This window comes from Lepidochelys kempii, chromosome 2 (assembly GCF_965140265.1).
Source record: "Lepidochelys kempii isolate rLepKem1 chromosome 2, rLepKem1.hap2, whole genome shotgun sequence".
Taxonomy (NCBI): domain Eukaryota; kingdom Metazoa; phylum Chordata; order Testudines; family Cheloniidae; genus Lepidochelys; species Lepidochelys kempii.
The window spans coordinates 159,251,112-159,266,668 of NC_133257.1; the positions used below are offsets into that span (position 1 = coordinate 159,251,112).

Consider the following 15,557-nt stretch of genomic DNA (forward strand, 5'->3'; position numbering starts at 1 on the left):
AGATGTGGAATTAAGTAGCTCAAATAAAATCATTTTTTACTTTGTTCACCTCACACAGCAATTACATGCCTCTGCCCCATTCACCAGCATATTCTCGCAAGAGCCCAGATCGTGCTCCCATTGAATTCAGTGGCAAAATTCACACTCACTTCAGGGGTATGGGCTAAGGTCCTTATTACGTAGGCAAAAGAAAAATGCAGACAGGTTTGTTTTTGTTTCCACAATAATTTGGTAAAGATTCAAGGGGCCTGGGAATGAATTTAGCTTTTCATGAGATCTAAGGAAGTTAGGTGCCAATTTTGAAACTTGCCAATCTTTTGGGAGACTCTCCCCAGCGTTCTCTCTTTGCCCAAACCTGTTAAAAGAGAACAATACATTCAGTTGATAACCCTTTGTGCGCTGTCACACAGCCAAGTGTCCCAGTATAAAAGTGAAATAAGAATTTTCAGTCTGTGCTATAGTCACCACGCTCATTGAACTCGGGGGATAATTAAATGGGCCAGATCCTGCATTCCACTGAACTCAGAGTGAGAAGTGTAGAGGAAAGTCATGACTAGTGTAGGCCTATTTTCACTGCCTTCAATGGGAGTAAGATGGGTCCTCTCCAAGTAACAGAAGAAGAAAATTGTTCTGAGAGTCAGTAGATAAAAATGTGATCAGTAAATACTTGACCAAGCATGAATATTTCTTTATAGAGACTAAGACAGACAAAATGGCCCTGGGAACAATCCTGTAAAACAGGCTTCAAATTATCTGCATAGTGTCTGGCACAATGGAGTCCTGACCTCTAGGCACTACTGCAATCAACCACCACCACCACTAAATAACATTTCCACATCCTAATTCTCTATTATTGGCTATTTGATTTTAATAAAGCAGTGACCCTTGCCAAATTAAATACATTGAACAAATTAAACACATTTATTTTATGTACGCTTTAATGTTTGAAGAAGCAAAATGCAGTTACATCATTGTCTTCTCTAAGGCTTCAAACTGGTAATTTGCTGTCTCTAGTTTATTATCTCTAAAATTAAACAAGTTCTGTTTTCTATACTTTCAGAACTGTTTATCTCAAAGAAAATGGCTCTATAGGCAGAAAACGACTCTCTGGCCCCGGTTTGTCTCTTCAAATAACTATGGGTGTAATTAATATAATTTAGACATCAGACTACTGCCTGCATCCACAAAGCAGGTAGTTAAATGACTACATGCCAGTAATGGGAGATGCAAAATTGTTCCTGCAGTTATTTGCATCTGCAAAGCTGTGAGAACAAAATGGGAAGTGAAAGGACAGAATTAAGCCCTTTTCAAAATCACGCCCTTTAAATTATATTCTAAATTCTACACACAGAGAAATGGATTTTTTATATTCCAACAGTTTATCAATTCTTCACAAAGTCATGCCAAGCTCTCTGTGGCTAATAGAAAATACTGAAAACCAGTTTTGGTCTTTCTGTTTTGCTACATTTTTATGCATATCTAATGCCAACTGAAGCAAGAGCCCCTTATCTGCAAGACAAACTTTGGTCCTTACAATAATAATAGTTTATAACATTGATATTTATTAGGTTGCATTCTCTTTTGATGTGGAGTGGTTGCTACTAACCAGACAAGAGTGATCAGATTGTAGTATCAGAGATGCCACACATCCTACTATATTTAGAATAAAGAATAACTGTTGGATGTCAGGCATCATAGCGTGGTAATTTTTGACTAGATCAGTGGTTCTCAAAGCTGGTCCGCCGCTTGTTCAGGGAAAGCCCCTGGCGGGCCGGACCGGTTTGTTTACCTGCCACGTCCGCAGGTTCGGCCGATTGCGGCTTTCACTGGCTGCGGTTCGCCGCTCCAGGCCAATGGGGGCTGCGGGAAACGGCGTGGGCCAAGGGACATGCTTGCTGCCATTCCCGCAGCCCCCATTGGCCTGGAGTGGCGAATGGCGGCCAGTGGGAGCTGCAATCGGCTGAACCTGCGGACGCGGCAGGTAAACAAACTGGTCCGGCCCTCAGGGGCTTTCCCTGAACAAGTGGCACACTGGTTTTGAGAACCACTGGATTAGAAGTAATGGAACATTTTTTTTGACAGAATGTTTTTCCACTGGAAAATGTCAATTCAACAACATTGAAATGTTTTGGAGGAAATGTATTAATTTTGTCAACATTTTCAACAATAAATTATTAAAACGTTTCATTTTGGTGAGGTTAAAATATTTCATTTAGACCTTATTGATGCATTTGGCTTCAATAAGGCCAGAACATTTTGTTTTGATAAAGTTATATTATACTATATTAAAAAAGCAGATGATAGCAATATAATATAATCAAAGCGACAAATTAAAAATGAAACATTTTGACATTATAGAAACAAAACGATGACCTTATTGAAATGTTTCAACCATATCAAAACCAAATATTTCAATAATGTCAGCATGAAGTGTTACAGGGTATTCTGTTTCATGGAAAATACTGAGGTTTCTACTTTTTATCCTGATTTGGGGTGGGACTTGTGGTTTTCCACTAGCTGTTGACTTTTTAATGACAATCAGTGTCGAAGGGTTGTATTCATGGTAAGTAGATCCTGCTCTAATGGTTTGATCAGTGAGGCACTGTGCAGTCTAAAACCAGAAGCGTTGACAACTAGTCTTGAAATCACTGGGAGTTGGGGGAGATCAGCTTCTTATAGGATCAGGGCTTGAGAGAGAGTGGGGGGATTTGGAGGAAATTAATATAATTTCTGAACATTATCAGTATGAACCTCAACGTTTTTAAGTGCTCTCTTACCTCTAGCATGACCACACAGATTTGTTTTACACACTGAATAATGGCATCCGGAGTGCCCGATATAGTTACAGCACGTTCTGTTGAATTTGGCAACATATCCCCTGCTACTTGTACCTGGGCCCCTGTGGACTTAAGAAAAAAACAAACGAAACAAACATTAGTGTTGTCAAAATACAGCTGCACATTAGAAGCCATTTATTCACCAATAACAAATAATCTGATAAAGCACAGAGATATCTAAAACGTGCCTGTTCTCTGCTAGCTTTATGCTGTATATATATAAAACTGCCGAGTGTAGATTTGCATACGGAAGTCAAGTTTGCAAGCATTCTCAATGGTAGAAAGTGTAGTTATCAATGGTTGTTAAATGAATACATTGGGAAGTCTCCCATCTTCCTGAAACAGAGAGTACTGCAGATACAGTGGATTTTTCCACTAAGGACTTTCACAATCATTAAGATGATCATTAAAAAAATAACTGTCTGAAGAGCTTCAGCCTCCCAAATGAATTCCAATCATGGATGGGTGATTCCTTAACGAACTGATGACTGCGGTCATTTTACTGAATGAAAATTGGGGTTGCTTTATACTCTGGAATATCTCAGTGATGCAGAGCAATACAGGTGCACTTCTAAATTATTATTAGTGTTGATTAAACATATGCACATCATCAGTTTCTAGTTCACTAATGAACCTAACCATGTAATGAGCCAGTGGTTTTTTCCCCTCCTTAATCTTGACAGTAATGGTTCTTAGTTAAAAAAAAAAAAAAAAAAAAAAAAGACTTGAGGCCAAAATCATTCTTGGTATAACCCAGCAAAAATCTTGTAAGCCTTTTTCAATTGATGGGAAAAAAATAACAAAAACTATTTCTATTGAATTAGTATTTTCATACATTATACACACAATCTATTTCTGACTTGTGGATACAAATGTTTTTGCCTTGCATTGATTTTGTGTCAGTCAGTAAGGAGTTAATTTAGTTTGCTGTTGGCCATACACAACACATCTTACTCTTTTTCCAGAGACGGATTAAATTACTGATTACATCTTCTGTTCACTAGTGCTGTTTAAACTCAGAATATCCATTATGGGTCTCTCTAATATGCTTTGGAATGTCACCATAATTTGATCAATCTTTCATGTCATTGTGCCTCTTCTTTTTTTTAAAATCAGGTCTTGAAAATACTGAGGCAGACAACATGTTGCTGCTGGGTACAGAATTGAGTATAAAAGAACATCTGTCATACTGCTGCTGCTCAATGTGTTGCGTGATGATGAGATTAGAATGCATCAGAGTTTTCAGAGTACCAGCAGGCCTTGTACAAAATACTCTGGGTCAAATACTGCGTCTCAGTTACAGCTGTGCCATTCAATCACTCAAATTGCTAATCTTTACAACTCTTTGCCTATAGTGGGATGGCATGTGTGAAACTGAGAGCAAAACTTTGCCATTATCTTTAGGTTTACAGAAAGGGAGAGGGAGTTAGTTCACACTGTTCTTTTGACCTAATACCTTACAATAGGGGGCCAAAAGTGTTGAATTTCCCCCAGAAATAAGAATCACCCCCAGAATCAACTGTGGTTGCACAATTTGGGCAATAATCAAATTTGGTAACAAATGAAGGAATTCAGGGGACAGCCAAGGGATTTGGGCACCTGACTGCTCTTTCTACTTTTGACCACTTCCCTACTTATTGTTACACTAATCTAAATAAACATATTCAGAACTAGAGCTGGTCACAACTTTTCAATCAAAGACATTTGCCAACTATGTGATTTCATCTAAACCTTTCATAAAAAAGAAATTTCAATGAATTTTTTTGACAGGAAAATGCAAAACAAAACAAAACATTTAATTTCAACTCAACATTTTGATCAAAAATGTCAAATGTTTTTGGTTCAATATTTCCAAACTGAATTTTTTTGAACCTTTCCTTTTGTGAAAATATTGCATATTTCTACACTTTGTCCCCATTTCAGGACAAAAACAAACATTGAAACATTGGAATTTTCCATAGGATGAACATGCCATTTTTCAAAAAGTTCTGTTCAAAAGTAGGTACAAAATACCCCTAGAATATATCTGATTATTAATTGTTTGACTGACTTTCAAAAAATTCTGCAAAAGTTTTGTCACGATAGCATACATTTTGTTGATGTATTAGGTTTATAAAATTGGTAATTGATCTAAAAATATCTTGGCAGTTTGTGACTAGAGGAAAATTGGTAATTGGCATTGTAAATTTAATATTAAAAAGTAATCCAAACACTGTCTATCTGATAAGATTTAATCGAAAGGAAAACTCAAATGTATCTGTTATCTAGACATGATTATGTGATGTATTTCCTGTACATGAGTACTTAATGTTGCTGAGTGGTCATTATTATGTTGCTGTAGATTTAATCAATTGTTCAGGTGCTTAGTACCTTTTGTATGGGCATTTTTTATTGTGGCTGAAATCTATCTAATCAAACAAACAAATAAATATAAACTTGTACCCATTTGGCTTAGCTCTGCAGTCTGAATGTTAAGAAGTTAAGAAGCACTTCTCATCATGGATAGATCATAAGATATAGTTATCAATAACATTTTTTGCTATAATTATTAATTTCTGAGCCCACACACTTAATGCCAGATCACTCCTCCTCCCACTAAAACCCAGAGGAGGGTTGGAGGCTGCAAGGGGGAACATATTTCCATGAGGATCTTCTTGCGGAGTTTCTCTTCACATAGTTCCATGCCCCCCCAACTGCCTGCAGCTCCAAAAGCAAAGTCCAGGAGAGGTCTCAAAACAAAAGCAAAACAACAATAAAACCCACAGACCCTCTGTTACAGAGCTGCTTCAGAGAGGTTATGGCCTCAGTGGATTTTGGGGTGGAGTGGATGTCCTAAGAAATAGCTTGGATTAAAAAATTCTATATGAGTTTCTCAGGATCAGTATATGTGAAATTAGGCCACCTGTGAAGCCATAATATTGGAGGCAGGATGGGGAGTAAAGGGAGTATGGAATACAGTTAGAAAACCAATTTGACAAATCAAGGTAAGTTAAATATTATGCCTACTAACTTGGACAGTGTCCCTTTAAATTACTTGGCTTTTTCTGGCTACAGAGGCTGTAATTTGAAACGCTCAGATTAGAAAAGGCTTAGCAGTACTTAAGCCCTAGATTATTTGAGGTATTTATGGATTTTTTTAAAAGTTGAAGAAACAATTCTGTGTTAAACTGTTCCTTTGCTACGTGGCATCTTGCTTTTTCCTCTTCTCAAATGTGTATCCGAATGCCAGCTGTGCACTAAAGATCTTGAAGGTCGGAGTTACTTTCTGAAGGGTTGCGACATGGAAAGACAAATTGCTTCTAAAACTGGTTATGCCACTGTAGATGCTCAGATTTCATGAGTCTACAGATGTTTTTGACACCTTTCACAGCTGATTTAGCTTAGCATTCCATTCACAAAATATTTACATTAATGCAATGAACCAGCTATGGTGGCAGGATGCTGTAAGCCATACTCTTTAAATGGACATATTAGGACATTTAGCTACATAAAGTTACCTAGCATCCCCTGTTGGAATCCTAGAACTTACCTCCCTGATTTCTTTGATTTTGGAACCCCCTTTTCCTATAAGGGATCCACACTGACTTGCAGGGACTACAAGTCGCAGTGTCACAGGTGGTTTGCTTGTCACCGTGCTGTTTGTCATTGAAGCATTTATGTCCTGTAATAACAATGTCAGTAAGAATTAGTTGAGGATTTGTCATTCCTCTTAGCACTTAAGAGGATCAAAGTAAATACTCAAGCTGTTCTCGGAGAATTGGTAAAATGGAAGCTAATCATGTTTTTGTAGCACATAAAGCAGCCAGCTCTGCTGGTGGCACCCCGGAAGCATGAACTGCATGATGACATCATGGCAATGGAACTGTTGATTCCAAGTGCTGAAATATGTAGGCACAAAGACAGTCTCTGATCAGCTAACAAATCACATTATATTTGTTAGCACTTTTAATACAAAGGAAACAACGGAGAAACAATAAACAACATTAGTCAACAGACATGGGAGAGCAAGGACTATTATTTTGATAAATATTTTGAAGTTTCCCATATTTAATTTTCCTGCAGATCTCAAAGCATTCTCAACACTGCTTAACTTTTCCTAAACTCTTTTGTGTCATAGCTATGTAATCCAAGTATGCAGATATGGCTGTGGGAATTGCATACACAGCAGCAACCACCTGTTCATCTCATCTCATCTGATCAGTGAGATTCTACTGTACCCTTCAGTGAGCATTTTAGAGTTCTGCCGGTTGCTAGCCTCAGATTTGTGTTAAATGTGCTTTGCTTATTCAAATTCTCCTTTGCAAGCACAAAACGGAATCCCCTGATGTAATATTTTTATTACAAATGAAATTATAATGCTTATCTTCCCACTATAGAATGTGCTACAGCTGAGAGCATTCCAGAATCCTAGATGTCGTTGGAAATAAAAAGCCACAAACACTACCGTGCAATTCTATAGCATCTTTCATAAGAGCATTGCAACATACTTTTGTCAACATTAACTAATTAAGGCACACCAGCGCTTTGACATAGGTTAAGGTAACTTTGCCCATCTCTGAGATGGAGTACAGCAGCTGTTTAACAGCACACAGGAGCTTAGGACCTAGAGGAAAGGAAAATATCGTAACTAATTGAGGGAGAATTTAGGTTGACAGAGTTACTGTAATTACCCAAAATATAATTTGTCCCAAACCATCAGGATTGACACTTCTAATCTCATGAAAATGCCATGAGATCTTTAATGACCATGAGCGATCAGGACCTTGGTTCCACCTCTCACGCAAAAGAGAGGACCTCAAGGAGTACAGTGCTGCCTGATGCTATGTTGGTACGTTAGTACAGTAATGAAAAGTGCTATCCTAATGACCAGGAGTACTTTGGTATTTCTTACATTAGAGGTTTTCCATCTAAGTGTTGGCCCAGCCTGACCCTGTTTTGCTTAAAAAAAGCTGACAGACTCCCAGCACAATGAGGCATGGCTGCCTGCCACAGGTTAATTCTTAGGCGATTTCCCTCATTGACGCTGCATCATGTCATATTTACTGTCAGCAAGAGGTTACAATCCAAAACAAAGCAATACAGGTTACAGCAAGTTGTGGCATGCATGCATCTGAAACACATACAGTGTAATATATATACATATTCTTTTGTACATGAATACAAATTTGTATTACCACAGTGTCTAGGAGCCTAGACATGGACCACGACCCCATCGTGTAAGGTGCTGTACAAATGCAAGCCACAACTAGGTTTTTAGTGGGATGCCATCAAATTTTGCCAAGTTGCTGTTAGCTGGTGGTATGCCACAGATATATAACATGCCTTTCACTTCAAAGACAGGCAAGCCCTATGTCACAAAAGATTGCCAAGCTCTCTCACATTTTGAATAAGCAATTTCTACCATTTGATCTGGGACTAATACATTAATAATATTCAGCAACTTCAAACTTCATAAACAATTAATTTATGGCCACAGCACCCGCTCTGTGTATTAACCTCACCGTTTTTTAAAAAAGGAAAAACTGCAAAGAGAGGAGCATAGAGATGCCCAAAGCCACAAGGATGTCAGAAAAGGGCCAGCACTCAGGAATTACTGGCTCCTGGTTAGAGCAGGTCAGAAAATTTCCAAGCGAACATTTTTTTCCATGGGAAAATGTCAATTTGTCAACAATCTGCAGGAATATGTCAGTTTCAACAATATTCCAGTGGACATCAGGCAGGGTTCTCATGGTTCAGGCAGGTTTCAAAATTTTCCTGGTTTCTTGCCATGTTATCTGCCTGGCTCATTGGCAGCCAGTCTGGCTCTATAAACAACAACATATCACGTCTTTCCAAGATTGAATATTTCCTTGCATCCTGGGGAAAAAAACATGGAAGACTATGTGTGGAATTCCTCTCACTCCTGATGCCTGGAACTGCAGCAGCACCTCGCAGCCAGGAGCAACAAGTGCAGGAAATTCCTAATCAATCCGGGACTGGAACATGAGCAATCACTTTGTGTGGATAAAGCATGCTCAGTGCAGATGGAATCTTCACCAAATTTAGTTGCTAAACTTAGATGAAACTTCCTCAGAAAAATGCAGTCTTAGGCAGACACCCAGCTGGAAAATTTCAGTCTACATTGTTTAAGTTTGGCAGAGTAATAAGCAACTGAAAACAGGATGTTATAATGGAAAGTGTCAGACAACATTAAATATAGGTGATGCTATCTGTGCCACCAATAAATTCCTTATATACTTTATTTTCCCGGTTGTCTCAGGTATATAAAGTACAAATTGACAAGGTCAGATTTTAAAGTAACAACATTTTGTATTCACAATTCTAACTCTTCATTCCACTTTTTCTTTTTTTAAACACCGATCCTTATTTTGATCATTTCCCCCCAAGACCTTGGTCCTACAAACACACCTGTGCTTAATTTATGCACATGAGCAGCACTGCTGGCCAAGAAGACTGCTCCCATGAATAAAATTAAGCATTCATGTAAGCGCTTGCAGAATCAGGGCCTAAGTTTTAAGTACTTTACTCCATAACTTTGCATTATTATGGTGAACTTTGGGAGCTATTCTTTGTGTAGTAATATATTTTGTTCTAAGCATTCTTAGAAAGTCACCACTTAATTTACATGTAGCCATAAAAAGAAAATTTCTAACATTAAATTATAATGCCATATTCATGAGTGGTTTAGAGTGGATTAGTTTTATAACAACTTCATTAAAGAAATGCTGGCAAATGAATACTTGGCTTCTATTCTGTTCTATACAGTAATGTAGACCTGTGATTGCTTTATTCTGCAGCGAGTAAAATATTTTCTTAGCATATGGAAAAAAATTCAGCCAACATTTAGCGATATTTCCAAGTTGCTCTGTTAATAGACAATATTGGGCAGCTACATGCAATGTTTTCATTCTGTTTAGGTTTTGGAAAGTGAGTTTTAAAACTAGACAGCCGTGATAAAATGTTCCTGTTGATGTAACAAAAATATGTGCGCATCCCTATCTTTCCTACACAGCTAACGTTCATTAGGAGCCAAGTGGGGCTTTGCCAACAGATTTGTATATGAGGCAGTACATAGCTGTGCTGGGCCAGGAGCAGCCTTGGAAGCTGATTGTGACCGCGATGCCTGGCACACTGACGGGCAGAGCCAGCTTCCCGGCTGCCTAGTCTCAGCTCATGTCTGGTGTTGTGGGGAGGGGGAAAGGGAGGAAACGGGGGGAACTGTAGTGCCTCTGCTGAGGAGGCCTCCCACCTATGCAGAATCTGGCCCAAAAGAGCTATGGAAGTGTGGCGAGCCCCCCTGACTCCCCAGTCAGCTAACTGAAGTTTTAGTGTTATAGTATTGTAGTATTTGAGGACCCCACAATCCGTAATATATTTACCTTCACAATGCCCCTGGGGGGGCAGGAAGTGCTATCATCCCCATTTTACAGATGGGGAACTAAGGCACAGACACACTACGTGACTTGCCCCAGTTGTACAGGAAGTCTATGGCAGAACAGGGAATTGTACCTGGATCCATAGGTGCCGACTCCGTGGGTGCTCCGGGGCTGGAAATAAAATAGTGGGTGCTCAGCACCTCAGCCCCATGATCAGCTCTTCCCCCCACCGCAATCAGCTGTTCAGCGGGGTGCAGGAGGCGCTGGGATGGAGGGGGAGGAGCGGGGGCAGGGCGCGCTTGAGGGAGGGGGTTGATTGGGCCGGGAAGAGACGGGGTGGGTGCTTGGGGGAAGGGGTGGAGCGGGGGTGGGGTCTGGGGCGGAGCGGGGGTCAAGCACCCCCCCCGCAAATCACAAAGTCGGCACCTCTACCTGGATCTCCTAAATACCAGGTTACCTGCCTAACCACTGAAGCATCCCTCCCATCAGTAGCCAGCAAAGTGTCTGAGAGTAAGGGCTACTGCATGGCAAGCCAGGATATGAATCTATAGCACCAGCTTGCTGTGCAGTACCGTCCCACAGGGACACTGCCACAGCACACTGAAAGTCTCAGAGCGTGGCTGGCATATTGCACGCTAAGCTGCATTCCAAGTCATGTGGTGCCCATGTGCAACATTACTGCAGGGCAAGCTGCTGCATGGTAGATTCACACCCTGGCTAGCTGTGCAGTAAATCTGCCATACGTAGAACCATTCTAGCTCAGTGCTCAGCAAACAGCCATGAGACTATTGGGCAGATCCTCAGCTGGTCTATGACAATTTAGTATCTGTGTAGTATTGGTTTCATACTTGATACGAAAGCTGATCAGATAATTATCTGATTAACTCTTCCTCCCCCCCCCCATTTTTACCCATCTAATGCAGCCGAGCAAGTATTTTGTGAATATTTGCAAATAAATATGGATTTTCACAACATTTTTCAAACACATTTTGGGAATGTTTCTCGGCATTATGCACGGAGCTCTACCTGCTAATTACTATAGCAGGAGATAATCCCATGCATTTGCAAGGGAAGACAGATTTGGTGATCTAAGATGTCTTTGCCAGCTGCAACGTCTACAATCGATGTTGAGTTTTGCCATTTTTCATAGGCCTGGTTTCCCTCTAGATAAAAGTGCCTATTTTAATCATCAGGGTGATCCAAACTGGGCTTGTCTAGCAAGCATATGAATTCATTAGCAACCTGCTAGAAAATAACATGCCTGTTGCCCTGAGAGATTGTTAAAGCTTTTTGGTAAAAGGCAGGAAACAATACCAGTGCAGAAAAATCTCTTTTAGGCCTGGCTTCCTTACACTAGGTTTTGATTAGTTTATGTTTTATGTTGATTATTATATGTTTTGATTATTTGCTGGTATTAGAAAGGCGGGGTTGTTTGAGGGCTCTCATGTCCTCCCGGGATGTGTTTCTCCCCAGTTAGGTACCTGTGGTGTTGAAATGAAGATTTCACATAACTTTATCTTGAAAGCAAAAAAAACAGCATTGAGCTGGTATTCACTTACCAAGAGCATTTTGTTCAACCACCAGTGCACCTCACTGTGTCAGAAGCAATCCACAGAACTTAGTGACGGACGGATAGTACAAAGACAAAAAAATGTTATCATAGTTTATTCTGCCCAAAAGCATCCGTGGGTGAGGCTCTGGGCATTAAGGAAAAGGACTGCCTTGCTCCAGAGGGTAACGACTTATGAATGATTTTAGCCAACTTGATGGATGGATGGATTTCGATTTAGAACAGAGATGGGCAAACTCCGGCCCGCAGGACCGTCCTGCCTGGCCCCCGAGGCTCGCCCCTGGCCCCTCCCCCGCTGTTTCCCCTCCCACTCAGCCAAGCCGCCGCGCAGGCAGTGGGGCTGCAAGCTCCTGCCGCTCTGAGCGGCATGGTAAGGGGGTGGAGGCGGCGCGCATGCGGTGGTGGAAAGGTTGGGTAGGGGGATCCGGGGCGCAGTCAGGGGACAGGGAGCAGGGGTGGTTAGGGGCGGGAGGTCCCAGGAGGCCGTCAGGGGACAGGGACCAGGGGGCGGTTGGATGGGATGGAGGTTCTGGGGTGGTCAGGGGTCAGGGAACAGGGGGGATTGGATAGGGCATGGGAGTCCAAGGGGCCTGTCACGGGGCAGGGGTGTGGATAGGTCGGGGCAGTCAGGGGCAGGGAGCAGGGGGGATTGGATAGGGGGTGGAATCCTGGGGGGGGCAGTTTGGGGCAGGGGATCCCAGGAGGGGGCAGTCAGGGGACAAGGAGCAGGGGGGGTTGGATGGTCGGGGGTTCTGAGGGGGACAGTCAGGGTGTGGGAAGTGGGAGGGGCAGATAGGGGGCGGGGGCTAGGCTGTTTTGGGAGGCACAGCCTTCCCTACCAGCCCTCCATACAGTTTTGCACCCTGATGTGGCCCTTGGGCCAAAAAGTTTGCCCACCCCTGATTTAGAACAAGCTACTCAAAACCATAAAAGGGTGAACAGTTATTAGCTCTTATCAGGAAACGTCTTATGCTCATTTTCTATAGGTTTGGGTTGGGATGATCATTTATCCAGTGATCATCTAAAACACAGTCAGGGTGAAATCCTGTACAGCCCTGCTGAAGATCATGGAGTTGTTCTTTGTGGCAAGGACCATGTTGCTGCGGTTATGGATTTGTACGGTGCCTAGCACAAGAGAGTCGGGTCCACTCTTGTGGCGCTTACGTGCTACTAGAGTACAAATGACTGGGACGAAAGGTGGTTCACCCCCTCCCCCCAAGGTGTTAGCAAACACATTTGAACTCTACTGTATACAGGACAAATTGTATTTTAATGTGGCTTAGCTGGCTAACGCTATGGAGGAGCTCTAGCTACAAACACAAATAGCTAACATGGTTGTAACAATGTCAAACCTGCCACACTCTGTGTTAAGGGGCGTGTGATGTCACATGAACTAAATGAAGTTAGCTACCACACTTTTTTTTTTTTTCTTCAAAAAAGTTCCTCAGTTGAAAAAGGAAGACCTCAGTGAGTCACCGGTTTCCATTGATTTGACACTGATAAACTGAGAACTGGAAGTGCTTAGAGTACTCTGAGAAGAACTGAATGTCACCGTCTACACCTTTTAAAGCTATTTTCTTTATGCCGAGAGGTCACATGAGAACATGTGGCCATCTTCTGACATAATACATTGAAGAAAAACAAACCAAAGCAGCTACTGGTGGTATGCCTATCTCCCCGCCCCCTATACACATACCCCTTCTCAAGGCTAGGGGAGGGGAGGGTTTCTTCTCACCTCTCCTTCCAAGGCCATGGTATGCAACAGCAGAGAATAGATGGGTGACTGAATAGCAATTAAACAAAAATATTACTAAAAATCTTAAACTATGCTAGGTGAATATTCATGCGACTGGTGAAATGAATGACTCAATTTGCTCACCCTCAGCCAAATGACACTGGGATTACTGTACTATCCTCAACCAGGGCAGGATCCTGGCTCTGCCACTGAATTTTTTAACTATGTGGAATCACCAGCATGGCACACGCCTGTGCATACCCTGTTCTGCCCCATTCCAAAAATGCCACTCTGCAGCAGCTCAGAGGGTTGGGAAGATGACCCACACTGGGACACGGACTGTATATTTACTTAATATCTGGACAACACCTAGTGCAATAGAGCCATGATATCTAGTTGGGGCTTCCAGAAATATGTAAATTATTATTACAAACTTTGAAGCAGCAAACATTTAACAAGGACAACTCTCATTTCTCTCTCTTCTCTCCCACTCTACATGAAGTATAATTTTAGCCTGAAAAAGGGTCTTCACACAAACCCAGACCCAGCATTTCTTAAGGCGCATTAGAGTTTGCCAGCTTTTTCTCTAAACAGGATTTATGCCCTGAGAGCGCATTGAAAAAGAGTTTTCTTTGGCGAGCAATTTATACCTTCCCGTACAGCCACACTTCTGGGTTGTTACGCCATAGTTATGCTGTTAGCAATACTGAAAGGGAGAATAAAAGTATTTTATAGAGAAATGCAAGAAAACAATATTCTGATTTATGGTTCAAATAAATGGCTGAAGAAATGTAAAACAGAAAGGCGTGATATGTATTAAAACAGCGGCACATGATATGTCTATAGCTCATTTGCAATTTGTGAGAACAAGTACTTTGTTATGCCTCCCAGAGTTATAGTTCTCCAATATTCCATTTTTATCCCTGGGGACCTTTCAAAATAATTACAGCGAACAGAACTGGTTGCATGATGTAGACGTCATTCAAGCCCGGCTTTTAAATCAAAACGTGGCAAATTACATTTGAAGCAAATGTGGGTATTTTATAACATAATGCACAGCTACTGTAGCTGCAATGAATGTAAATGACCTTTTTGACTAAGAACTGCCACATTAAGATACAAACCTATCACCTAAAATACAAGAGAGTCAATAAATGAAATATCTCAAATGCTGAAACCTCAACTTTCTTGCCCTTCGTTAGGTACAGAGCATTTAATGATGTCTTAGTTATGAGGCCGGACTCGGATTGGGAGTGACTAGCTCCTTGTAGGTATCCCTCAGCACTTTCCAGGATAGGGCCCTTATGGAGCCCTTTCCTCATAGAAGATACCAAAGTGTTTCATAATTCTCTTGGAATATGGCAACTATTTAATAGCATGCAGGAGCTGTTCCCAGTAGTTTAGGGGAGGAAGTGAAGAAAGCAAACATGTATATTGAAACTGACTGGGGAACTTAGGCAGAATGTAATTGTCTGGGTTGAAGTTTAGCTAAAATGCCTCCTTGCTTTTGAGAAAAGTGCTACAAGAATATTATTCACCACATGTGACAAGGCCTCAGTTTTACATCTCATCTGAAAGATGGCGCCTTCTAACACCATGATGCGGTATTTCAGTTCATCACACTGATGCAGAGAGAAGAGCACCCTTAGTGTATTAGTACCACCCACCACTTTCTACAGCCCCCTGGGGTCTTTCATGGAGGTTTCCCACCCCAGTACTGGGCACGTCTAATTCTACTTGCCCTGTGAAAGCTGATGTCATCCAGCGGTGTATGTACATGGCTGCATACGTTTAACACTAGAGAAGCTCTATTTTGGCTTATTTATTTTCAGTGTATTTATTGTATTTTAAAATCTGAAGTCTAAATACGGTAATTGGCAATGATATATTTTGCTTTTAATAATTTTTAAAAAATCTTCCAGTTGAATGAAATCTATACTCTTTTTGATATAAAAAATTTACATCACTATCAAGCTGATTCACACTGAAACCGAGTTATAAATTATGCAATTATTCTTTTCAAATCAAATCCACAATGG

The 15,557-nt window shown here is 41.2% G+C and overlaps 1 protein-coding gene across 21 annotated transcripts in view; it reads right to left on the reverse strand.

Annotated features, from left to right (window-relative positions):
- LOC140907213 (poly(rC)-binding protein 3-like) overlaps nucleotides 1–15,557 on the reverse strand; it is a 713,049-nt gene that overhangs the window by 43,419 nt on the left and 654,073 nt on the right. For 20 of the 21 annotated variants that reach the window (XM_073332635.1, XM_073332633.1, XM_073332636.1 and 17 more), the window contains 2 exons: nucleotides 6,367–6,498; nucleotides 2,778–2,906 (listed from right to left, as the gene is read on the reverse strand). In XM_073332635.1, coding sequence (XP_073188736.1) covers nucleotides 2,778–2,906; nucleotides 6,367–6,498 — 261 coding nt within the window. Of the gene's footprint in view, nucleotides 1–2,777; nucleotides 2,907–6,366; nucleotides 6,499–11,772; nucleotides 11,812–15,557 lie in introns of those variants that run through there. The other variant, XM_073332631.1, reaches the window with a different exon arrangement.